General features: G+C 34.5%; 3 protein-coding genes and 2 pseudogenes across 3 annotated transcripts; 2 read left to right on the top strand and 3 right to left on the bottom strand.

Annotated features, from left to right (window-relative positions):
• Positions 1–2095: 2095 nt before the first annotated feature.
• LOC120153065 (HMG1/2-like protein) lies at positions 2096–3595 on the bottom strand. Its single transcript, XM_039165079.1, has 8 exons — positions 3496–3595; positions 3350–3404; positions 3121–3219; positions 2972–3029; positions 2815–2859; positions 2601–2681; positions 2432–2509; positions 2096–2328 (listed from the first exon to the last, which is right to left on the bottom strand). The coding sequence occupies exons 2-8, from the start codon at positions 3394–3396 to the stop codon at positions 2311–2313; spliced, it is 426 nt and encodes a 141-aa protein (XP_039021010.1). The 5' UTR covers positions 3397–3404; positions 3496–3595; the 3' UTR covers positions 2096–2310.
• Positions 3596–7081: 3486 nt separating this feature from the next.
• Positions 7082–9417, bottom strand: LOC120153044. The gene is made up of 5 exons (XM_039165066.1): positions 9315–9417; positions 8971–9208; positions 8052–8457; positions 7456–7953; positions 7082–7123 (listed from the first exon to the last, which is right to left on the bottom strand). The coding sequence occupies exons 1-5, from the start codon at positions 9415–9417 to the stop codon at positions 7082–7084; spliced, it is 1287 nt and encodes a 428-aa protein (XP_039020997.1).
• A 1359-nt stretch (positions 9418–10776) lies between these two features.
• LOC120153043 (histone deacetylase HDT1-like) lies at positions 10777–11303 on the top strand. Its single transcript, XM_039165065.1, has 3 exons — positions 10777–10830; positions 10882–10948; positions 11077–11303. Exons 1-3 carry the CDS (start codon positions 10777–10779, stop codon positions 11301–11303), a joined length of 348 nt encoding a protein of 115 aa, XP_039020996.1.
• An 8364-nt stretch (positions 11304–19667) lies between these two features.
• LOC120153042 lies at positions 19668–21218 on the top strand (annotated as a pseudogene).
• A 1830-nt stretch (positions 21219–23048) lies between these two features.
• On the bottom strand, positions 23049–25484 carry LOC120153083 (annotated as a pseudogene).
• Positions 25485–26407: the final 923 nt, after the last annotated feature.

Genomic DNA, 26407 nt, shown 5'->3' with positions numbered 1-26407 from the left:
TACACTACTGTCATCACAATAAAAAACATTCATTAGTCACTATCATTAACAGAGTTTATGAGACATATCGTGTCAGTTGCTTTGATAAATTAATATTTTATAATCATGTTATTACCTAGCTAGATACTTTTTCAAGAAAGGATTCAAATTTGGGATCATTATAAAAAAATACAATACTTAATCACCTCATTGAACTAAATAACTATTACGTAATTGATAAAAATACTATTTGATACAACAAAATTCATTTGTTGTTGCACCAATGATTTGTTTAATTAATTGAATAGTTTTAAAATAAATTCAGAATTACATTCAAATAATATTTTACATACAATAAGAAAAAAAATAAGCTACAATACATATTATTAGATATATATTTAAGATGATCATAAGTCGAATTAAGTCAGATTTTTGGTTCATTCAACTCAAATATGAAAATTAAACCCCTTCACTTGCATTCTATCTGATTTGGGTTTAGGAGGATCCCATCCGAATTAATATCTAACTTAACTTTTTAAGTCAAAACTCATATCAAACCCGATCTATATATATATATATATAATAAAATAAAAATCTAATTAAAAATTTAACATAAAAAAGGATATTGTTTTAATTATTTTTAAATATATCGAATCAAATCAATTTTTTCACCCTAAAATTCAACCTCATCTAACCCTTAAAAACTTCTACAACCCAAAATAAACTAACTTTTTTAAAATTAAAAATGGATCCAACAAAATCAAGTCAGATTAAAACACATCAAATCCAAATAAGATATTCATCCTTATATATTGAATTCACCATTTTCATGCTTTATTTTCTTTAATTAACTTTATTAGGTGTACTTGGAATTCTTGTTATATAATATTCATAGGAAGAGTAATTGGTCGTTAGAGACGAGTTTTTGGTCAACTTAACCCAGAAAATATATATTTTCACTTGACTTTGAATTGATCTAATTTTTTAAAGTATAAATTCCACTCGGCCAGATATAAAATAAAAAAATTAATTAAAAATAATATTTTTTTTAGAAAAATTTACATTCTTATCTCTCGGTTAAAGTTTTTCTACCCTCCAACCAAACCCAACACAACCTCTCAAAAATCTGACTAGACTAAATCTGAACCTGAATTTTTTAAAAAAAAAACTTAACCCTATCGAATCAAATCATATCAAACCCCTCAATTTCAAGTTAAATTATCATACCTAAATGTACATGATCTTAAAAAAAATAGGATGAATGCTTTGCTTTGAGAGATTTCATAAATTAATCAAAATCTTTAATACTGTCTTATCAAGTGATATTGTTGTCAAATTCTCATAATTATCCTTTTGTATCTATAATTAAAATAAATAAAATTTAAAGATCATATAAAACATAAAATATTTATTGCGATATATTTCTAAAATCAAAATATGATACAATGGTCATATTAAAGATTTGATAATATCAAAATTTTGATTGAACGATCAAAAGAAATCTTAAACGTCAATTGACATTGAATCACCCATGAATGAGATTAGCATTGTTTCCAGGACCTGTCCTTGTTTGTCTAACCATGCACGGGAGTGGATTGCAGGCCGTGTCTTTGTTTCAAGAGATGATGAGGAAATTGGCTAAAATTGAAAACTACGGTCCCAAGGTGGCTCTATGGTGTGTGGCTAGACGTGTAAGAGAGGTGTTGGAGTTTGTTAAGTAAATGCCTATTGAGCAAAACACTGATAAATGTTTGCCATACAAATGGTGAAATCGAGCATAGATGCCAATTAAGCGAAGATGTCGCACTGGTAGAAAAACACCAAGACTAGGTAAGTGATGGACAAGAATGTCCCATAGTCGGTACAAGAAAAATATTTGAGACAGTATATGAGATGGGTATAGAATAAAGAGGGATATATATGTTTAATAATGATGAAGATAATACGCAAAAACTACCACAAGGGTTAAGCTTAAAACTTTAAGCATAGTTGAGACAGTATATGAGATGGGGATAGAATGAAGAGGGATGTATATGTTTAATAATGATGAAGATAACACGCAAAAGCTACCACAAGGGTTAAGCTTAAAACTTTAAACACTGACTTCTAAGTAAAAACGCAGAAACAAACTTGTTATTGATGTTTAAGAGAGTTTTTAAGTACAATATCCATGAAGTTACTGCTGCAGCTAGTCCATCATAGCCATCTGTTATCTAATCTAAAATTCCATTCTTGGTTATTATCTATTAATATCACGTTAACTGTTCATATCTAAGCAGGACAAGCTATCCAGAATAAACCTAACGAGATCTAATCAGCAAATTAGCTCATTCAATCCTCATTTTCATCCTGCAACAACACATAAGATTAAACAAATTAAAATCCAATCTAGCAAACAGCAAACCACATATGTTTATTAATCTCCTGATAGAGTATTGAGTTAGAACCAAACCTCTCCGCTCCCCCCTTCATCATCGTTAACTTCAGACTTTGACCTATCAGATTCATTATCGTTTCCTCCACCACCAGCCTACAAACATAAAATCAAAATTAAATCTATTGTATTAATTGCATAAACTAACAACAAAGAATAATGAAAAATAAATATTATTATTATTTACCAGTTTTAGATTATATGCCTGGATGTTCTTGTTGTACTCAGTTTTGCGCTTCTCTGCCATGTCAACATAAGGAGCCTTCTCCTGAAATTCCAAATGATAATTAGAAAATTCTTCTGGAAAATACAAGTCTATCAAGTAACAAAAATCTAAAGTATGGTACTAGCATTATATGATTTTCACCAAAAAAAGGCAGAAAGAAAAGAAAATTACTCACGACATCTGTAATGCTTTTCCACTTCGCACCACCAGCTTTGCCAACCTGAATACAAAAATGTAATGACTAAGATCTTCGTAGTCCAAATTCTAATTATCAAGTTGAAAAGAGAAACTATAGAAACTTTTAACGATTTGCGTTAACAGTGACGACTCACAGCAGCGACGGATTTGTTTTCAGGATTTTCCTCTTTGTACTGCTTCCTGAACTCCTCCCTTAATTGATCAATCAATCGCACAATGAATAATAAGAAAAAAAGAATCAAGACGCAACAAAATGAGTTTGTTATAAGAATATATATCATACATGAAAACGAAGAAAGCACTGGGAGGCCTTTTTGGCTTGCTTGGATCCTTGGCGGCCTTCTTCGCACGCTTTCCAGCGCCTGCGCCTTTGCTTTTCAGTCTATTAACAAATCCGAAAACAGAAATCCATTAAGTGACGAACTAGACAGATCTTAAGTTCCTCATAGTTGATATGAAAACAATTAGGAAGCATAACACAAATTAATCGAATAGAACAGTGCAGAACTCACTTGTTGCCAGTTTTCATCGAATCAGACTTCGTTTGACCACCTTTCATGATGAATCCTGCGAGAAAAAAACGGCGAAGACAAAAAAGAACACTCAGGTTTCGTTCAAAACCAGTTTAATAGGAGACTGAATCGTCGCCTCGAGTTACCTGAAGCGGTAGGGCTTTGCCTTGGGAAATAAGTAGGCGAAGAGATACAGAAGAGAGGATTCTTTTTAGAGTTGTACTTCAGAGCGGTTTGGGGTGTGGGAGAATGGGGTTTGCCTAAAACTAAAAGGGATTTTGTACTAAATTGGAAGTATACAAAAATTAAAATCGAATCACGAAAAATATTGGAGCCCGCGTTTGGGCTGGAGTTCGAAAAGTAAATCTTTCCTGCCACGTCATTGATCCTTGTGTCTTGAGTTGATTCGTTGTAATTTGATATTTACTTTGTTCAATTGTTTTTCTATTTTGTTTAACTTTTTTTAAATTTAAAAAGATCTGTTCTAAATATATAAAATAGTTTATCTCACTTTAAATATGTTGATGAGTTATGAATTAAATCTAGGATAAAGTACAAAAAATATCTCTTAAATACAAAGAATGCTCTTAATTATTAAAATTTATAAAATGTTTTTTTTTAAATTTTATATTGTTGTTTTTTTAGTTTCTTAACTATTATAAGTTATAAAATAATCGTCTGAATATTTATATATTCTAAACTCGTTTTTTTTTTTAAAAATTGATGGACGACTAAATTAGATGTTAACCTGCTACCTATGATATGATAAAATCATATTTTAATGATGTCTATTGACATTGTCGTTGCTTTTAAATACTGGTTTGATGACATAATTTTTAATTACCGACTATATAACATAATGTAAGGTGAGAGTCAATCTATAAAATATAACTCAAACAATTATAAGATTAGATTTTATCATATCTTAGTCAATAAATTAATATCCAGGTTAGGTGATCACTAATTTTTAACAAAAAAAAGACAAATTTTAATAATTAAGAGCATTTGCAGGGTCAGGAAAATACAGTGGTAAAGGAATCGAAAAGCAAGAAGGGGATGGCAAAGAAATCTAAGGAGCATACGAAGTTAGTAGCAGAGAAGGGAAAATCAGAACAGAAAGAAACAGCAGGGAAGGAGAGAAGTGGTGCAACTTCACTTTCTAGTTGATTATGATGCATTTGCATGCTACAATCTCTTTATGAACAGCAGAAGTTGTGTACCAATGTTGTGTTAACACATGATGCCATGGATAGAGAGCAAAGAGGAGAGGCATTAGATGAAACATTTTCGTATTTTTATGTGATAAAATAGGATTTCATTAACAAAATTTTGACAGTTTATTAGTAATTTAAGCATTATTTGTCTTACTATTTTTGTATTACATTTTGCTGTGTCCGTCCCTCACAATTGCTCAATTCATAGCTTGTGTGAATTCTTTCACTAGTGAAACATTTTTTTTTTTGATAATTTATTTTTATTATCTAAAATAGCAGAAACTGCTACAAAAAATCAGAGTTCAGATTAAAAAGATTGTCCTACATACAAAAATAATCGACAATCAAACAATACCCAATTGTTACAAAGAGTAATATTAACACTATCTAATCTATTGAGATTTCTACCCCTTAATTGCAAACCAATTATTTCCTTAATGGCATGTATCAGATCTTCAAAATTCCTGGTTCGTTCATGGAAGATCCTTTTGTTCATTTCTTCCCATAAGATGTAGATTAGAGCATTGGAATCAATCTTCAATATAGAAGTGAGCAGTGATTTACCTTTTCAAAAAGTATATGCCCAAGCAAAAAAGTCAGAGATAAGACTGATGTCCATAAAGATGCAGCAATAGGACATTCGAAGAACAAATGATCCATTGTTTCCAGAACAGCGCCACAAAAGACACATTGATATTCAATGATAAATTCCATTCGTTGCAGCCTTTCTTTGATAGGAAGCCTATCAAGAATTTATTGAATTTATTGAATTGTATTACACGTTTTAATTTAATTATACAATGATTTTTCAAATGTTCTAACTGTATCTTTATACAATTAAATTGTGATGTTTGAAAATATTTTAACTATAAAATTAGAGAATCTACGTAATTACAGAAATAGGTTTTCATTTTTTTAAATAATTGATATATTTATAAGGTAGCAGTGTTCACTCAAAAAGTTTTAACCAATTGATAAAACACACCATACATATATAGTTATTGGAAATTAAAACCTTTAAAAAGAATAACATTACATCTTACTATTAAGTTTTCATTTTTCCCTTTGATAATTGAAATGTCATTAAAATGTTTAATTATTTTTAATTTAATAAATTTTATAATTATTATTAGAAAAATAAAATTTATAATTGTATTAAAATAAAGAGTTCAAATTGGATTTCGACTCTTTAAAGTTAAACATGTTATTTTATTCTCAACTATTATTAAAGTAAAATATATTTTTGAAAACTAAAAATATTATTTATTTCTTGCACCCCACGGATTAGAGTTAGATTAGCGTACCATTACCTTTCCATTTCAGTTTATTAGGGTGCGTTTGGTTCACGGAATGTAAGATTATCAGTGGGAATAAAAGATTACCAGGAATAGGATTACTGGAAATGTTACATTACTGTGTTTGGTTAGTTTGACAGGAATGTAAGATTACAGTGTTTTGGTTGAAGGAATAAAAGATTACTTGAATGTATATTTTACCAAATTGTCCTTGTTCTATAATTTTTAACAAGTGAAATTCTAAATATTTATATAAAAAATTTATTTGTTGATAATATATTACTTGAGTATTTAAATATATCATGTATTATTTTAATTTTAATTAATATTAAATTTTACATAATTTATGTAAAAATATATTAAAATTTTACATCAACATTTAACTAAATGTTTACATTGTGAAAATTCTTCATAGATATTCATAATAATAAAAAGATGTAAATGATTTTTGTTATCTAAATTTTCAAGTCAAGTCGAGCTCCATTTCAGAATTTTTGAGTCGAGACAAGCTCAACAATACTCGAGCTCGACTCAGTTCGTTTACACCCCTAATATTAGTTGATAATATGGAATAGGTTTTGATGAAATCGTTTAATTGGTCCATTAATTAAGTTCAACTTTTCCATGCTCGATTTTGCACTAGAGACCTTAATTTCTATAAACATTTTAACTTTGGACATCCTAAAAACTGAAATTGAGGTATATAAATAATGTATTAGTTGATAAGACGAAATGGTTTTTTATAGATTTGTATAATCGATTCATTAAGTAAACAAACTCAACTTTCCCCTGTTCAATTTTGTGCTAGAGACCTTATTTTTTATAGAAAAATTAACTTTGGTAACAATGGATGATGATATGATGCTTCAACAATCATTACAGGAAAGCAGTGCTCATGACATCCTAATGATTGAAATTGAGATATGTTAGGATATGTTTTGCTTCAACATAAAAATTGTTTTGTTTTTATGATAGCACACAAGAATTTGGTGCTACGTTTTTTCCCAGTATGCACTAATATATGCCCACTTCAGTTCCAAAATCTAATTTGTAATAATTCTTCATCGGCAGACTTGCATAACACATATGTATGGTTTCAATGCATATACTACATAACAAAGACAAGGTTTTTACTATCAATAAGTTGCGACACACATGAAAGCGATAATTGTTAACTATCAAAGACAAGGTTTTTACTACATAACAAAAACTATCCAAAGTAATTAACATATTCGAAAACTAGCACAATACTTGCAAGTCATATACTACATAACAAAAAGAAGTATAACATTAACCATCAAAAGTTTGTACAATGTTCAGACTTACAAAAGATAATAGCCATGACATTATAAACGTAATCATATATGTTGGCTATATCATATACACAAAAAATTCTTCAAGTCAAAACATTGACATATACTTGGCTAAGTTACACAAAAAAGTTGAGATCATATTCTAAAGTCATAATCAAAAAGAGATCGACATAATTGTAGAAGGACGACAATCAAAATGATGGTCTAAATTGACGGCATTTAACCAATTGCTTAATCACATAATCTTGTTTGAATTCTTTTGGCAAAGAAAAGAAGAAATCTACCTTGTGCGCATCTTTGCTAATATACTCTTCTGCAGTAAGCATTTCATCAGTGGACATGCCTTCAATTTTCATGATTTCAATGAAAATCGACATTCTTCGATCATTTCCTTCTGCCTTATTTTTCAATAAAGCAGTAATATCCTTAATTTCTTTGGTAGTTTCTCGGTATGCAACACCGAACTTACTTATCTCCTGTACAAGCTCGGTTAACCCATCATCACTTCGAGACCTTTTCTTGCTAGCTATTTTTTTCATTGTAGGGGTAGAGGCAGTAGCATCAGATGTTTGGCAAGTTGAAGCACCAACATCCTCTCTTGATTCAGAATCTCTTACTCCATCTTCTTCAAGTAATGTATCTATAAATGCATTGTCTTCAACATCAATATGTTCCTCTGCATCAGCTGCTGTTCCTGTAGCTCTTTCTTTTCCAAATATATGAACAAAGTCATCAAAGAATGGAAATAACTTGTTTCTCAATCCAGCAGCAGTTAGATGACTCTACAATATAATAAAATTGCATATTTAATAAATCTTAGAATTACCTATATAGATAACAAAAAGTACAGAAATAAGATAAATTCAATTAAAATACTTACTCTAACCCAATCATCAAACACATCCTTTGGTACAGTTAAACATTTTTCTTCTTCATTCCAACCGAATCCACTTCCAATATTCAACATTTCAGATAAAGCATTGTATTGTCTTTTGAGTAGCTTAACTCTAGATTCAATATGTGGATGGGCCCTAATTTGTGATGTCGAAAGCTTGATTTCTAACATCTTTTCAAGATTAGATAAATAACCTGATCTAAATGTTCCATTATTAGCTTTCCAATGTGGGTCTTCAGCCAAAATATGTAAACATTCAACAAGTGCAGCATCATTCTCTTTAGTCCATGTCCTTTTAGTTACTAAAGACTTACCCTTTCTAGATGTCGGTTTCCCCCCCCCCCCTTTGAGATTCCATATTTGATGTTGACATATTGCTCTTCGAAACAATCTAAGAAGATGTATATAAAAAATGTATAACATAACATAAAACATGTTATGTTATACATATTAATCATAAATGAAATTTAAAATAGTAACATAATATAAATCAAATGTAGTGAATGACATAAGTAATGAATGTCCATAACAAATAAAATTCGAATTTTATAGAAGAGAAATACATAAAATTTAATAAAGTTTATGTCATAAAATATAAAGATGTCAAATACATGAAAGTAATGACCACTAACATTAGATAAAATAGAAGGTGAAAGTCCATACATAACATAAAATAACATTTATCCTAAAGTATGTGACGCCAACCAACTAGTAAACATATCTTCTGCTAATTTGTCTCTTCACTCAGTCCAAGCACTGCTTGGCTCACAATGTCTGATCGTTTCTACTTCTTTAATCTCTTCAACATGCCTACTATCTTCAGTATAGTCAGATCCAATAGGATCGATTGACGTCTCAGATCTTATGAAATTATGGAGAAGACAACAAGCAGAAATGAGTCTACATTGTGTTTTCACTGGATAAAAGGATTTTTCCCTTAAAATTGCCCCATCTCGCTTTCAGTATGCCAAAACATCTCTCAATGCAATTCCTAGCTTGAGAATGTTTCATGTTGAAATATTCTTGAGGGGTGGTAGGTTGGTGTCTTTCTCTCCAATCATTCAAGTAGTATCTTTGACCTCTATATGGTGCAAGAAATCCCTCTCCATTCGTGTATCCAGCATCACATAAGTAGTAACACCCTATATTATTTTAATTTAAAAAGTAAATTAATATACAAAACTTGTAAGAATTTTACATTCTTATATTATATATATATATATATATATTAATAACCTAATAATTTACCTTGTGGAACATTTAAACCGTTTTTTCTACTAATGGCGTCTCTGAGTATTCTACCATAAGCTGCAGAACCTTCCCACCCAGGTAAAACATAAATGAATTGCATGTTTGGTGTGCAAACACCAAGTACATTTGTCGCAATTTCATTTTTTCTTGTTTTGTATCTAGGTTTATCGATTGCAGCTACATTGACCTTAATATATGTTCCATCTAGAGCACCCAAACATCCCTATATTCATCAAATAAAGTTAAATTACATTATTACTATCCATTTATATATTAAGCATTACTAATTAACTTAAAAGAAAGTTCAGAATTATGATACAATGCCTTAAACCATTTCCATCTATCGTCTGTTGAATTATCTTGTATCGGTTCTGGTTTTCTAAAAAGGATCGGATGCAGTTTCAAGACTGAAGCTAACACTGTATGGAGAACTCTACTAATTGTTTCACCAGATCTTACTGTTTGACGTTTTAAAACTCTAATCTTAATATGGTGGGATATAATATGAAGGAAAGTAATAACCATTTCTTCTATAGACATATATCGACTCTCTTTTAATCCACCTTGACTTTGTAATAGGTGACACAATTTGAGAAATGCTCTCCTATCCATTCGACAATTATCAACACTTTGTCGATTACTTTCAAATATAATTTTATGTAAATTAAGTGATCTAATATTATGTCTATGAAGTCTTTCATGTGCATAAGTTATTTTAGGTCGATTTTTATATTTTCTAAGAATAACTGAAATAACCATAAGCATATGACACACAATCTCCATTATTTGCAGTTGTAAAATAAGAATTGTGGCGATATGCGTCTTCTTTCGCATTGGTAAACGAGCCATAACTGTTATTATGAACAAACATTTTAATATTAGAAAATAATAATATTTAAAAAGAACAATTGTTTTTCATCACAATAAAAATAATTGAACACTAATTTTTTAAGCCATCTAAAGATGATCCACTGAATTCAACATAGTATTTTTTAATCAGAGAAATCATTAAATGACAATAAAATCAATAGAAAGGCGATATTTCAAGACTTTTATTTACCTCAATTGAACCTAAACAAAGAATTAAGAGGGAAAAAAAAGGAATTATTCTATGATAAAGGAGATCAAAAATTTAAAACAGTGACTGCAATTAAAAATATACTTTAACATGTTATATCAGTTTTTTACGACAATAATTGTAATAATAACGAATTAAAAATTTAGTGACTTTATTGCAAATTTCAAATGTTCGGTAACGAAAATACAAATAACCTAAAAGTTTGGACTACCAATATATTTTAGCCTAATATAACAAAGAGGGTGGCAACAACAAACTGGGAAGTTGAGTGAGTGCGTTGGCGTGCATAACTGAGCTAGACGTTGAGCGTGTTAATGGCACCCCCAAACCTAAAGAGACATACCAAGCAACAACAAACCTAAAGTTTTATTTGTGCCTATGATGGAGACAAAATCAGTAGAGGACCAAGTCCAAGATGTTAACACTATTTCTAAGGTTTCCATGGTTCAACGGAGCAGGAAAACTGTAAAACAGTTGTAAATTAAGGGTAAAATTGTCGATGTTGATGATAAAATTGTCACCGCCGAGCAGAAGAAAACTACTTGTGCTTCAGGTACTGCAGAAAATTTATTTATATATAGCAGTAATGCTTATACTGTTCTTAGTTACAGAACTATTCTTTTATCACTTTAATTTGAGTATAAGGATGGGTTATTGTTTTTTGAACCTTGCTTTTACTAGGTAGGAAGACTTCTCTAAAAAAGAGCAAGAATAGACCTGTGAAAACTGCAACCCCTGCTTCAAAAAAGGCTAAATTTACAGTTTTACCCCAGAAGTCAGTAGATGGTAAGAAGGGTGGCCATATAACAACACCGCATCCAGGGAAGCAGGCTAGGAAATATTCAGCAAAGACTCCAAAGTCTGGCGGTCTAGGATCTCACAAGAAGGCAAAACATGGTGGCAAATGAGGTTGGGTTGACATGCTCTAATTTACATGTCTAATTTTGAGGGAGTGAGGCATCTCTTGTCTCGTGTTTTTTATAGAAGATGGTTAGTCAATGGGAGATTTAAGGTTTAAACAAACTTTTGCGGTTGTGTTTCCCTTTAATGATTTTAAGAACATTATGTTTTATGGTGTATTGTTTGCCTCAATTTTTGTCTGATTTTAAATGGGAGTTCTTCAAGATTAAGGTTTATGTTTTTATTCAAGGGGAATTTTGAACTTCGTTGAAGTTTAGCTTATTTGTGTGTACCCCTTCAAAATATTATTCAATGTCATTCAAACTATATAGATTGAACATGGTTTAATATTAGTTCTATAAAAAAAGACATTGATAGCAAAGATGTTAGTGCTGAAAATGGAGTTACTCTAGTGAATCAAAGCGAACCATGGACTATTTTGGCCCATAAGAAGCCGCAAAAAGGGTGGATAACATATAATCCTAGAACTATGAGACGAACACCTCCTAAGGAGAATACAGAGTTTGTTAAGATTCTGTCTTGGAATATCAATGGGCTTACAACATTGCTGAAACTAGAAGGATTTTCTGCATTTGTGGTTTAAACTTCTGGGTAAACTCTGGTTTTTCTATTTCAGTCTTCTATATGCTAAATAAGATAAGACACGTCAACCTATTCTTGTTAACCCCGTTGTTATGGGAACTAACCCCAATCTTCTAAGAAAAATGAAACTTGACATTAATGAAAAGAGACAAGTAATGGACATGTTACAGTTTACAACCCTCTCTTTAAGACTATTCAAATATCCTTGCTTTTACTTTACAGTTTACAACCCCTCTTTAAGACTATTCAAGCTTCCATTAAAGCTCAAATATTGCACATTAACCAAAGACTTGGTCCCAGTTCTACAGGGAAAAGCAAGGAGAAAATTAGATTTTGGGGGGGGGAATAGAGTTGATGAACCCGACAAAGCTTCCACTGGTTTCCTTCCTTCTATGCAACCTATGTATACAACATAATTATATATTGATTATTCAACAAACATTTGTAATGATATAATAATAATCATCATTTTTTTTCACTCCTTCAATCTCTCTTATGATATTTCTGCAGGCAAATGTTTCCAACTCAGACTAAAAACTCATCACTCTCTTTGACTTATACAAGGTTACCTTTATCTAAGCCTTGTGTTCTAGTGCAACTTCCTGTAATTAAAGTTTGGCTTGAACTGTATAATGTTTTAGTGTTTTTATAAGCTATGTTATTGATATATTGTCGAATGATCTATATTTAACTATTTTTTTAAAAAATATTACTAGCTACTAGTGATTCTCTTCAGTCTCTTCAATTTCAAAATCTAAATGAGAATTGTTGCAACAAATTCTGACAGAATGGATCCAAGCAAAGCATCAACTATAACTATATTTCCAATCAAAAATGGGTTCGACCAAACAGTACAAGATTATAAAAAAATGGCAGAATGGATCCAAGCAAAACAACAACTATACTAGATTAAGATAAACCCTAACCCGAAAGCATTTTTTTGAAAAAATGGGTTTGACCAAACAATACTAGATTAACATAAACCCTTACCCGAAACCATTTTTCTGGAAAATTTAAACAAGTCAAAACTTGTAAAGAAAGGGAGAGGAGAAGAAAGGGAGAGGAGAAGAAATCTTACCAGGAGAACCGATGAATTTTTCGCAGAGGCAAGGGGAGAAGAAGATACACAGAGGCAAGGGGAGAAGAAGATACACAGAGGCAAAGGGAGAAGAAGATACGCAGAGACAAACGGGGAAAAGAGATTATTTTAGCCCTTAACACACGAAATAAAAGAATACCTAACATCTATGCGGGAATAACATTCCCGGGAATACACACACAATATTTACTGTTGGGAAATAAATATTACCCTCACTTGGGAATCTTACCCTACCAAACATGGGTATCCTCTACCAGGAAAAGAATATGCCTACCAGGAATTCTAAATTTCTTGATCCAAACGAATCCTTAATGTCTCGAAAAAAATCCAACTACCCATGATGGAGGTGATCAAAATTAGACTCGATTCGAAAAATCAATTTTTTTTTTAAATTTTAAGTTATTCGAGTCAACCTGAATTATAAATCCTATTTTCGAGTTCGAGTCAAATTTAGATTTTTAATTTTCGAGTTACTCAAAAAAACCAACAATTTGAATAAGTATTCTGATAATTTTACGATTTAAAGTATTTCATGATTTATTTAATTCCTCCTTCATTTTAAGTTCATTTTCTACCAAATATGAACCACATACTCCTAAACCATAGTAGAATACATGTGTACTTTCAATTCCTCTTTTTGATAATAAATGTTTCATTTTTCAATTTAGTCCTTCAATTTTTTATAATCTCCTTATTTATTCAAATTGTCATTTATTTTAAGTTCGTTTTTTACCAAATTTGAGCCACATGCTCCTAAACCTTAGTAGAATACATGTGTACTTTCAATTCCTCTTTCTGATAACAAATTTATTATTTTTAAATTTAGTCCTTTAATTTTTCACAATCTCCTTATTGCTTCAATCTGTGATTTATTTTAAGCTTTTTTTTACCAAATTTGAACCACATACTCATATATCACAGTAGAATACATATGTAACTTCAATTATTATTTTTTTACTAAATATGTACTCTCTTTTATTTAGTCCCTTAATTTTGCATTTTACTCAATTTGATCTTTTGATTACAATTGTTTGCAAATTCTTTATTATCATCAATTCTTTGACTCGTTTATACTCTCATCAATATTTTACTCTCAAAATACTTTATTTAAAATATAATATTATGAATATATTTCATAATTTTAGATTACATTTGATATATTAAATAATATTATAATATGAAAGAATAATATATATATATATATATATATATATATTATGGTTAGATAAAGTCAAAAAATAGAACAAATCATTGACAAAATACTATAAAAAATTTTAATAAAATTATTATAGAAACTCGAATAACTCGACTCAAATTTCTTAAACTCGACTCGAAAAAATTCAAATTAAGTTTGAGTTGTAAAATACGACTCGTCAATTCGAATAACTCAAAATTTTTTTACTCGACTCGATCGAATGTTAACCCCTAACCCCAAAGAAACCTAAACTTAATTAATTCCAAAACGAAACTGTTGTGTTTGTCCACTTCTCATCAACAATTTTTCTATACATACTCTCCAATTGCTTTCAGATGTTTTCCACTAGCTTGTTAACCTGCCCCAAAACATTACTCTAAAAATCTAAATCCATGGCGGCAACACCCTTAACCACCCTGCACACTGTTGGAAGTGGCTCAAGGAAATGGAAATTATCAAAGGGGTGGGCATCGCCTAATGCATGTTTTTTTCAACAAATGGGGCTGGAGGCTTGATTTTCTTCAGAACGTAGGAGCACCGGCTTGAGTTTTCAACAATGGGGGGCATCAAATTCGGTGCCCTAATTTTTAATTAAAATGAAAATAGGGTTAATTTCAAGATTAGTCCCTAAGGCTCAACTATAAATACCCTAGCTCATTTAGCTTCAAAATCATCCCAAATCCCAAAATCATTTTCTTTCTCCCAATACTAGAGAGCTTTCTTGTGAGTAGTGAGTGTTTTATAAACACCTGTAAATTTTCTCTCTTAGTAAAAGATCTGCAGCAGTCCGGAGACGTAAGCAAAATTGGCTAAACTCCGTTATCAATTTCGGGTATTATTTTTTCGCTTTTTATTTTGCATTCTCACTAATCTGGTTATAGGGAAATTACTCGTTACTCGGTTTATTTCCCAACAACTGGTAATCAGAGCTTTTGGTTGTGAATTTTATCAATTTTTGCGAGGTTACTATTCATTACTATTTACGTAAATATTGAATTTTGTGAATAGTAAAATTTTGTCGGCGATACGAATTTGTCGACGGAGGTGTTCTAATACACGGTGGTTTGCGAAAATTGTCAGAACGATCCAAAGAAGCCTAGATTCGAGTGGGAGCGATGGCTGCAGACGAAGGGAATGTGAAAATTGAGAAGTTCGATGGTGCAGACTTTGGCTTTTGGAAGATGTAGATTGAAGATTTTCTGTACTAGAAAAATCTATATCAACCTCTCTCAAGAAAGCAACCAGAGGGCATAAAGAATGAAGACTGGGCTCTTCTTGACAGACAAGCCCTCGGAGTTATCCGACTGACGTTATCCCGTAATGTTGCTTTCAACATAATAAAGGAAAAGACCATGGCGGCTCTTATGGCGGCTCTCTCCAACATGTATTAGAAGCCATCAGCCTCAAACAAAGTTAATTTGATGAGGCGATTATTCAAATTGCGGATGGCTGAAGGAGTATCAGTGGCTCAACACCTAAATGAACTCAACACAATCACAACCCAGTTGAGTTTCGTGGAAATTGAATTCGATGATGAAGTTCGAGCTTTAATTCTCTTATCATCTCTACCAGATAGTTGGAATACTACTGTTACAGTAGTTAGCAGCTCGTCGGGAAATAGTAAATTGAAATTCGATGATGTTCGGGATCTGGTACTGAGCGAAGAAATTCGCCGGAGAGAATCAGGTGAAGCATCAACCTCCTCAGCCTTGCACACGGAGTCTAGAGGGAGAAATTCATAAAGAAATTCAAATCGTGGCAGATCCAAATCCAGAATGAGAAAGAAATATTTTACTTGTTATAACTGCGGCAAGAAGGGTCACTTTAAAAGAGATTGCCAAGCACCGAAGAAAAATATCGGCGCATAGGAATCTACCAACGTGACAGAGGAGACATGTATGCCATGATTCTAAGCGTCAACAGTCCGATTGAATCATGGATCTTGGATTCAGGGGCATATTTCCACTCCACCTCATACTGAGAAATCATGGAGAACTATGTCATTGGTGATTTTGGGAAGGTTCATCTAACTGATGATGAAACCTTGAAGATCGTCTGAAAAGGAGACATCTGACTAAAGCTGCCAAACCAGACCACCTGGAAGCTAACAGGACTGAGACATATTCCTAGCCTCAAAAGAAATCTGATTTCTGTAGGACAGCTTGATGGAGAAGGTTATAGTACAACCTTTTCAGGCTGTGAATGGAAGATTACCAAAGGAGAACTCGTCATTGCTCGTGGTAAGAAGACTGGTACTCTCTATATAACCTCAAATTTAGAGAATATCATTGCTGCAGCAGATGCTGATGGAAAATCAAACCTATGGCACCAAAGGCTTAGTCATATTAGTGAGAAAGGGATGAAGACACTTTTGTCAAAAGGGAAGTTGTCGGATCTAAAGAATGTAGATATCGGACTATGCGAGGATTACATCTTTGGCAAAAAAAAGAAAGTCAGTTTTGCAAAGATTGGTAAGACACCCAAGGCTGAAAAGTTAGAGTTGGTTCATACTGATGTATGGGGACCATCTCCAGTTCCATCTCTTACAGGCTCATTATATTATGTCACCTTCATCGATGATTCTACAAGGAAGGTGTGGGTTTATTTTCTGAAGAAGAAATCAGAAGTCTTTGATACCTTCAGAAAATGGAAGGCCATGGTGGAAAATGAGACTGGTTTGAAAGTCAAGCGGTTGAGGTCTGACAATGGAGGAGAGTACAAAAATAGAAGATTCAGAGATTTCTGCGCAAACAATGAGATTAAGATGGAGACAACAGTTCCCATGGTACCGCAACAGAATGACGTAGCAGAGCACATGAACATAACTCTGAATCAATATTCCAGAAGCACGAGGATACATGTCGGATTGCCCAAATTTCTATGGGCTGAAGCTATCAACACTGCATCTTACCTAATCAACCGTGGGCCCTCAGTTCCCTTGGACGGTGAAATACCGGAGGAAGTTTGGAGCAAGAAAGAAATAAACCTTTCACACTTAAGAGTGTTTGGTTGTATTTCTTATGTACACATAGACTCTTCTTAAAGAAGTAAACTTGATGCTAAGTCCAACAAATGTTCCTTTATTGGTTATGGCGGTGATGAGTTCGGTTACCGATTTTGGGACTACAAAAATCGGAAGATCATCAGAAGCAGAGATGTCATTTTCAATGAGAATGTGATGTATAAAGACATGTCAACCATAGAATCAAGTAGCTCAAATATCGAAGCTGAAATAAAGGAATTTGCTGAGTTCGAGGAGATTTCTGGAAATGATGTTCAGATCAGTCCTGAAGCAGTTTAAGAAGAACCAGGCACACCAGAACTAAGACGCTCCTCCAGAATTCCTAAACCAACCCAACGTTATTCGTCTTCTTTGCACTACTTGTTGCTGACTGACAATGGTGAACCAGAGTGCTATGATAAAGCAATGCAAGTGGAGGTTTCAGTCAAGTGAGAGAGTCTTCCATGAAAGATGAGATGGACTCGCTTATGTCAAATCAAACGTGAGAATTAGCTGAATTACCACCAGGCAAGAAAGTGCTCCATAACAAGTGCATCTACAAGATCAAAGAAGAGCACGATAGGAGAAAACGCTACAAAGCAAGATTGGTTGTCAAAGGTTTTCAGCAAAAGGAAGGTATTGACTACAATGAAATTTTCTCTCCAGTCGTAAAATTGTCTACAATCAGACTGGTGTTGAAAATTGTAGCTGCAGAGAATTTACATATTGAGCAGTTAGATGTAAAGACAGCTTTCCTTTATGGTGATTTGGAGGAAGAAATCTATATGAGATAGCCAGAAGGCTTCATAGAGGCATATAAGAAAAACTTGGTATGCAGGTTGAATAAGAGCTTGTATGGTTTAAAACAAGCTCTTAGACAATGGTACAAGAAGTTCGATAACTTCATGAGTAGCAGTGGTTTTACCAGATGCCAAGCAGATCATTGTTTCTATATCAAGAGGTTTGACAACAGCTTCATTATTTTATTGTTGTATGTTGGTGACATGCTCGTTGCAGGCTCAGACATGCAAGAGATTATAAACTTGAAGCAAAAATTATCGAAGCAGTTTGCTATGAAAGATCTGGACGCTGCAAAGCAGATTCTTGGGATGAGGATCAAGAGAGACACAAAGTCGGGGACTTTGATGTTATCACAGGCTGAGTACATCAACAAAGTACTCTCCAGGTTCAACATGCAAGATGCTAAACCAGTAAGTACACCTTTAGGTGTTCATTTTAGACTCTCCAAAGAACAGTCACCAAAGACAGAGGAAGAACGTGCACACATGGTAAAGATGTCGTATGCCTCAGCAATTGGAAGTCTGATGTATGACATGGTTTGTACCAGACCAGATATTGCTCATGCAGTGGTAGCTGTTAGTAGGTACATGAATAATCCAGGTAAGGTACACTGGGAAGCATTCAAATGGATCCTCAGATATCTGCGGGGTACTACAAACAAAGCACTTTGTTTCAAAGGTGGAGATGCGATACTGACAGGCTATGTAGATGTTGAATTAGCCGGAAATGTTGACATCAGAAGGAGCACTACAGGGTATGTCTATACTCTAGGAGGAACCGCAGTGAGTTGGGTTTCTCAACTATGTAGATGTTGAATTACCGAAATGTTGACATCAGAAGGGCACTACAGGGTATGTCTATACTCTAGGAGGAACCGCAGTGGTTGGGTTTCTCAACTAGAAATAGTTGCTCTCCACAATTGAAGTAAAATATATCGCTATTATGGAAGCCAACAAGGAGATGGTTTGGCTCCAAAGTTTCTTGGATGAGCTAGGCAAGAAACAAGAAAACAATGTTTTGTATTGCGACAGTCAAAGTGCTATCCATCTAGCAAAGAATCCGTCTTCGTTGGAATGTTAGAGTAACAAGACCAGAAATACTACTGCATTGATCGAGGTGTGAAGACAGATTAAAATCAGTCTTCAAGTGGGAGATTGTTGGAAGTCAATAATAGTGGCTCAAGGAAATGGAAATTATCAAAGGGGTGGGCACTGCCTAATGCATGTTTTTTTTTTAAAAATGAGGTTGGAGGCTTGATTTTCTTCAGAACGTGGAGCACCGGCTTGAGTTTTCAACAATGAGGGGCACCTTCGGTGCCCCAATTTTTAATTAAAATAAAAATATGATTAATTTTAAGATTAGTCCCTAAGGCTCAACTAGAAATACCCTAGTTCATTTAGCTTCAAAATCATCTCAAATCCCAAAATCATTTTCTTTCTACTAATACTAGAGAGTTTTCTTGTAAGTAGTGAGTGTTTTGTAAACACCTGTAAATTTTCTCTCTTTGTATAAGATCTGCAGCAATCCGGAGACGTAAGCAAAATTGGCTGAACTCCGTTACCAATTTCGGGTATTATTTTTCCGCTTTTATTTTACATTCTCACTAATCTGATTATAAGGAAATTACTCGTTACTCGATTTATTTCCCAACACACCCCCCTATCCTTCAAAAAAAAAAAAAAAAAAAAAACCCACCAAAGCCATGCCTTTCTCAAACCCAATACCGCCTTCACGATCGTCCCTCCCTCCAGTCCCAGTCTCAAGAACGTGTCTTTAACTTCGCCGCCGGTCCCGCCACCTTGCCCGAGAACGTCCTCCTCAAGGCCCAGACCGAGCTCTACAACTGGCGCGGATCTGGCATGAGCGTCATGGAAATGAGCCACCGCGGGAAAGATTTCCGTTCCATTATCGAGAAAGCCGAGGCCGATCTACGTGCTCTTCTCAACATCTCCGAAGACTACGCTCTACAACTGGCGCGGATCTGGCATGAGCGTCATGGAAATGAGCCACCGCGGGAAAGATTTCCGTTCCATTATCGAGAAAGCCGAGGCCGATCTACGTGCTCTTCTCAACATCTCCGAAGACTACGCAGTTTTGTTCCTCCAAGGCGGGGCGACCACTCAGTTCGCTTCTGTCCCTTTGAATCTCTGTCAGCCTGATGATACCGTTGATTATCTTGTAACCGGTTCGTGGGGAGATAAGGCTTTCAAAGAAGCCAAGAAATACTGCAAGCCCAAAGTTGTTTGGAATGGGAAATCGTAGAATTACGTGAGGGTTCCCTCGTTTGATTGTTTGGAACTAAGCCCGGATGCCAAGTATTTGCATATATGCGCCAATGAGACTATTTATGGAGTTGAGTTCAAGGACTATCCGGTTCCTGGCAATCCAAATGGGGTTCTTGTAGCTGACATGTCTTCCAATTTTTGTTCCAAGCCTGTTGATGTAACCAAGTTTGGGTTAATTTATGCTGGTGCGCAGAAGAATGTTGGGCCATCGGGGGTTTGCATCGTGATCGTGAGGAAAGATCTTATAGGGAATGCACAAGAGATCACCCCAGTGATGCTTGATTAAAAGATCCACGCTGACAACAACTCTTTGTATAATACGCCGCCTTGTTTCGGGATCTATATGTGCGGGCTGGTGTTTGAAGATCTTTTGGAGCAGGGAGGACTGAATGAGGTTGAGAAGAAGAGTGAAAAGAAAGTTGGTATTTTGTACGATGCCATTGATGAAAGCAAAGGGTTCTACAGGTGTCCTGTCGAGAAATCGGTGAGGTCCCTGATGAATGTTCCGTTTACATTGAAGTCGGAGTTGGAGGCCGAGTTTTTGAAGCAAGCCGAGAATGAGAAGATGGTGCAGCTTAAGGGACATAGGTCGGTCGGTGGCATGCGAGCTTCCATTTACAATGCTATGCCTTTGGCTGGAGTTGAGAAGTTGGTTTCTTTCATGAAGGATTTCCAGGCAAAGCATGCTTGATTCATGGGTCTTTCTATACAAGTGCTATTGTTCTCTTATTTCTGTGTTCACTCATCATGTTTTCGCTTTGGTTTTATGTCGGTACGACTTGAGTACTGTTGATGATAAATTGCTCGGTATCATGTGTTTTTGTCTGGGATAATGCTGAAAGTTCCCAAGCAGGGAAAGGTCAGCAAGATTTTTGTAGTAGATTGGAGACATGGTTTGCTTGTTTCATTTCCCATTCAGATTCTTAGGTGCACAATATTGGATATTTGTAATAATTCTCTTGAATTCTGATGTTTATGTTCTCCATTCTTAATTGCACTGCACATTTGAATTGTGGTATATGTGCAGAATTTTACATTTCCTCAACCGAATCCGAGTTTTTTGCAGACCTCAACACAAAGAATCAAGAAGAAACTCCTGCTTAGGCAGTAGATGCAAATAGGAGCAACCTCGAGCAAAATTTAGGTGAGATTCAACAAACAACCAATGTTGTATAACTAGGATTGCATCTGCAGCATGTTAAGTTTCGTTTTCGTATTCATCTGAAGAGTCCTATATATACGAAAATGAAAATCTTGAGAAAAGAGAAAGACTTAGATCGATGTGTTCCATAGGCTTCTTGTTGTACTTGAGCATCTCTGGTTGCAGATATAGAGGGTCAATGATGCCACGAACTAAGATTCGTATGCCAGATATAAGAAAATGTTGTGATATATATGTTACATGCAGTAGTAGGTAGGAAGACTTGCCTAACATCGTGGTATATGCTATAGCATTATAAGCAAAGTGTAAGCCACAACTTTAAGAATCAGGCAGTGAATTGATTTCACCTCTTCAGAACTAAACTGAAGAAACATAACTGTGACAGCAAGTAGATCTCCCATTTCACGCATTTGAAGAACCAGCAGTGGTTCCAGATCATTTTGTGCATCATATTTGGAGTGTATAAAGCAAGTAAATTCAATCAAGTCCGGCCTGTTTGATTGTGAATTTTTGTACTTGTTTCAGGAAGCTCTACTATTTAGTGTTTCATTGACTTAACTAAGCCTGCCTCCAGGTCAGTTTTTTCCTGAAAAATTACAATCTTAGTACCCAAGAAAACATGAAGCCTTCTATTTTTCTAGATATCACATTAAACTTTAACAACATGAGAAATATGCGTTTAAACACTTAAATTGATGGAATATCCTATGGTATGTGCAACTGCAACATTAGTGTTTCTAGGATTTTAGATTTTTTCCGCTTAAAATTCTGAATAATTTTAAATTTGAATTGTTGTGTTTACCTTATTTTGTGTAATCCATTTTACATTATTTGCAAATTGCAGAACCATAAAAATTTATAAAATTATTAACTCTGTAATTGATATTTCGTAAATAATAAATTTTAATGATGTAAGTGATTTGGGCTTCTTTGATTCTTTTCATTGGTATATGGACTAAATTAATCCATTCAATAGTAGATGGTCTAATCTGAATCAACCGCAATAATAAAATAGCTAATTTGAACCGAAATCAGTAATAAAGGAATTGATCGGAAACAAGCTCTACAATAAAGAAATTAAATTTATCCATTCCATAATAGGTGGACAGTCCCTGTAATAGAGGGACCTGGCAGAAACTTAACCCATAGCAGACCAAGGTAGGGACTTGAAAAGAAAAGAACATAAATAGGAAACTTCCTTGTCTCTGTCCATTTCCATCCTCCTATTGCTATACTATCCTCGGTAATTCCCTTTGTTTCTATCTCTGTCTGCTATGAATTTTCCTAAAATTCCATCTTCTCTCGATCTAAACAGGAATCTTCCTATTAGCATATATCTTCACAATTTCTTCCCAATTAGGATTTAAATACAAGCTGAAATTAATTAAAATGAATGGAGAGATTATTATTACATTAACAAGATGGAAACATGATTAAACACACTTTAAACACTGCCTCCCCTCCACAATCTGTCCATCCCTGTTTAGAACTACACAATACTACTACATATTTACAGATCAATCTCAAAGGAAAACAAAGAGCAAAATGAAGAAGGAATTTTATAGCAGTCGTATAAGTACGTAAAAGATTGTACTACTCCACATGATCTATGAGATGCACCTCATTGAGTAGAAGGAGACGGAAGGAGAAACGGGGTCAAGGGAGGGTGCACCGTGGACTCTTGGATGATCACTCTCCAATCCATAGTCCATCATCGGGCGGTACTCCAAATCTTCATCATGATCATACACGAATTCTGGGATCTCTATCTCCTTCCTCTTCACGTGCTCCCATAGATAATCCACCCTATTAACGTACCTCAATTTCCCGTACAAACTGCCACAGATAATCGAAATCAGTTATGTTCTAGAAAAATATGGAATCAAAGGGTTTGGTTTGGGTTTTACCCTCTGTTAGAGTGCTGCTAGAGATGTAATACATGTGTAAGCAGACAATTATTTTGTTAGTATGGTTAGCTAGGTAGTTAGTCTGTTAATAGAAGGGGTTAGTCTGTTAATAGAAGTTGGTGAGCTTAGGCTCGCATTATAAATAAGGTGTACTGGCTAATATGAATGAATATCCTTTCCTGTGTAAATACACCATTGTTAGTAGTTTCTCAATATGGTATCAGTCGCCAAACGGTCCTGACTTTGTTTTTCTTCCGCTGCATGGAGTTCGTTGGCTATATCGTGACTGCTTTTGCCGGTGTTGATGTAATGTCAGTACTACTCTCTTGCTGATTTGAATATGTATCTTCGCCGCTCTTCCACAACAGCGATGAGATCAGAATATGTTGCTCCAATGCTCTGCACTTGCTTCGTGAGCACTACAAGTGGGAGACTGTAGAGGTTACTATACCGGAGATAGAGGCGATGCGGCTGGCACATTATCTGACCATTGGCTCCGAATGCACTGCTTCACTGAGTTATTGTCTGGAAAAGATTTTTCCAAGTTAGGATGGGATGCAAGAGTAGTACTCAAGGTATACGGTGCTTTCGACAACAACGAGTACATAAAGGCTCAAAAAATCAGGAACTGCCTGATGGAGATTCATATGAATATATTTGCCAAGGCAGATGTCATTGTTGCTCCAACAACAGGTGTGACTGCATACACGATATTCGATGATGCTCTAAAGACCGGTGAGCTCGACTACATTAACGGAGCTTCCCTAGTTCGATATCAGATAGCAGGGAATTTCTTGGGACTACCAGCGGTGACCATTTCCGTTGATTATGAAAAAGATGGCCTTGTGCATCTCACAGTATAGAAAGCCTGAAGTTTTCTACAATCTACTGAATAAAAACTGAGTGGAGAACCACCGTGATCGTTCGGAGGCCGGAGGGTAACCGGCCATCGAGATTACTCCGTTTAGTATAGCTTCTTTTTCTTCTATTGATGAACAACTGACTTGATCACTTACCATTGAATATTACAGTACTCTGTATTTGCTTAATCATTTGGGAGCGCCATTGTTGAGTTGGATGTGTCAAAAATAATTAGCAGTTGAAAAAAAAAATGTCAAGGAATCTTGTACAAGAGGATGAAGAAGAAAGAAATGAAGGTGAATAAGAAGAACGAAAGGAAGCATCACTTTCGATTCAAGTGAACGAAAGGAAGCATCGGTACTTTCGATTCAAGAAGAACGGAAAGAAGCATGGGCACTTTCGATTCAAGTGAACGGAAGGAAGCATCAGCACTTTCGATTCAATTGTTCATCTTTTCATCAAGAAGGTTGAGAAAGTAGGGGGAGGGTTAGGTTGTCTTCGAAGAGAAAGCAAGAAGAGTAGGGGCATGTTAGAGTGCTTTTAGAGATGTAATACACGTGTAAGCAGACAATTATTGCTAGGTGGATAGTCTGTTAATAGAAGAGGTTAGTCTGTTAATAGAAGTTGGTGAGCTTAGGCTCGCATTATAAATAAGGTGTACTGGCTAATATGAATGAATATCCTTTTATGTGTAAATACACCATTGTTAGTAGTTTCTCAATACCCTCCGGTGAAGAGAAAGCGACCAAAGGTGGCAAGGAAGAGCCAAGCCTGGAAGCCAGGGTGGACGAAGTAGACGGCTTGGAGATTATCCTTGACGTTGAAGGGGTCGCTTCGTAGATTGACTTGAGGGCTGAAATTCCGGGGAAATTCTCGCTCCGTTGAACGCCGGCCGGTGTGCACGTACAACACTGAGAACGACTTCTTTCCTTGCCTTGGAAATATATGCTCCTCCAAGTACTTTAGAACGTCAACGCTCAAAAACCGAGCTGATCAAAACACAACCAATAGCATCAGAACCCCATATATTTAATCGAAAAGGAGGGGGGGTAAAAGGGGCGGGAAAGAATTTGCCGATCATGCGGAGAATCTTGTGGCCTCGTCTGTCTTTGCCGCGGATATTGAAAATGTCGAGTTTGTGGAGGAGTTGTTGATCAGACTCGGAAATTATGTGGGATGCCATGATTTTTGGGATTTGGATTATGATTTTGAAGAAACGTTGAAGAAAATTTACTTTTTTGAGGAAAAACTGAAATTCAGTTACGACTTGGAAGCAGGTTTATATATATATAGGGTGAGAAAAAGAAGTGGAATTTGAAGGGAGGAGGAGGGAATTAAAATTAATATCTTTCCAACGCTGTGCTCGAATATTTGCCGATGAATATTGGATGTTATGATCATGATTTACATAAATAAAGCAAATAAATACGTTTTTGAAATGGAGATAGAAGCTGAATTATATGTTAGCAATAATTAAGTGATATATTCATGATTAATCATTCATTTTTTTTAATGCCGTGCTCATTCGTTCGTGGTGTGCTGTTTATTAAAGTCGAAGACCGTTTGGTATCAGATTATAATCCATTCATTAATATGAAGGAAGATGCACATTGCGACAATTCTCATTTTACGAGTGAACATGATGGAAACTATGTTTCAGACATTGATGCTTCTGGTTATTGCATTTATAGAAAAGAAAACACAAGGAAAGACTAGATGCTTCTGGTTATGATTATGATGGAAACTATGTTTCAGACATTGATGCTTCTGGTTATTGCATTTATAGAAAAGAAAACACAAGGAAAGACTATATGCTTCTGGTTATGATTATGATGGAAACTATGTTTCAGACATTGATGCTTCTGGTTATGCATAATAATATATGATAATACAATGTTTTATATGGTATGTTTCACGTTAGAAGTAGATTTGGCTAGAAGGGAGAAGAAAAATGTTTAATTACCACGAATGATAATTTTAATAATTGAGTTAGGATAAATATTTAAAGTTTCAATTAAAGTCCTCTTCTCTTCTTGTTTTTTTTCTTTTAAATAGTTTGGGGTGATTACAATGTAGTGTTTAAAAATTTCTTAACCTATTGAAAAACGCACGACCCTCATAATTCATTGCTAGAACCCAAGATCCCCTAGAGAAATCAACATTTCCTTTATCACTGAAACCACTTGATGGGTTCTTGT

Source organism: Hibiscus syriacus, unplaced genomic scaffold, assembly GCF_006381635.1.
Source record: "Hibiscus syriacus cultivar Baekdansim isolate YM2019G1 unplaced genomic scaffold, ASM638163v2 tig00111098_pilon, whole genome shotgun sequence".
Lineage (NCBI taxonomy): Eukaryota > Viridiplantae > Streptophyta > Magnoliopsida > Malvales > Malvaceae > Hibiscus > Hibiscus syriacus.
The sequence above is the reverse complement of the archived record's forward strand: the minus strand, read 5'-3'. Positions and strand labels throughout refer to the sequence as shown.

Excerpts from the sequence above, each read along its gene's own strand:
- LOC120153065 (XM_039165079.1), bottom strand. The coding sequence starts at position 3,396 with ATGAAAGGTGGTCAAACGAAGTCTGATTCGATGAAAACTGGCAACAA. Across the intron at positions 2,860-2,971 it reads AAAACAAATCCGTCGCTGCT|GTTGGCAAAGCTGGTGGTGC; the intron begins GTGAGTCGTCAC and ends TTTTGTATTCAG. Across the intron at positions 2,682-2,814 it reads GGAAAAGCATTACAGATGTC|GAGAAGGCTCCTTATGTTGA; the intron begins GTGAGTAATTTT and ends TTGGAATTTCAG.
- LOC120153044 (XM_039165066.1), bottom strand. The coding sequence starts at position 9,417 with ATGCAATTCATTTATGTTTTACCTGGGTGGGAAGGTTCTGCAGCTTAT. Across the intron at positions 7,954-8,051 it reads TGTTTGATGATTGGGTTAGA|AGTCATCTAACTGCTGCTGG; the intron begins GTAAGTATTTTA and ends ATTATATTGTAG. Across the intron at positions 7,124-7,455 it reads TTAGCAAAGATGCGCACAAG|TATATGACTTGCAAGTATTG; the intron begins GTAGATTTCTTC and ends TTTGTTATGTAG.
- LOC120153043 (XM_039165065.1), top strand. The coding sequence starts at position 10,777 with ATGGAGACAAAATCAGTAGAGGACCAAGTCCAAGATGTTAACACTATT. Across the intron at positions 10,831-10,881 it reads ATGTTAACACTATTTCTAAG|GGTAAAATTGTCGATGTTGA; the intron begins GTTTCCATGGTT and ends TTGTAAATTAAG. Across the intron at positions 10,949-11,076 it reads GAAAACTACTTGTGCTTCAG|GTAGGAAGACTTCTCTAAAA; the intron begins GTACTGCAGAAA and ends TGCTTTTACTAG.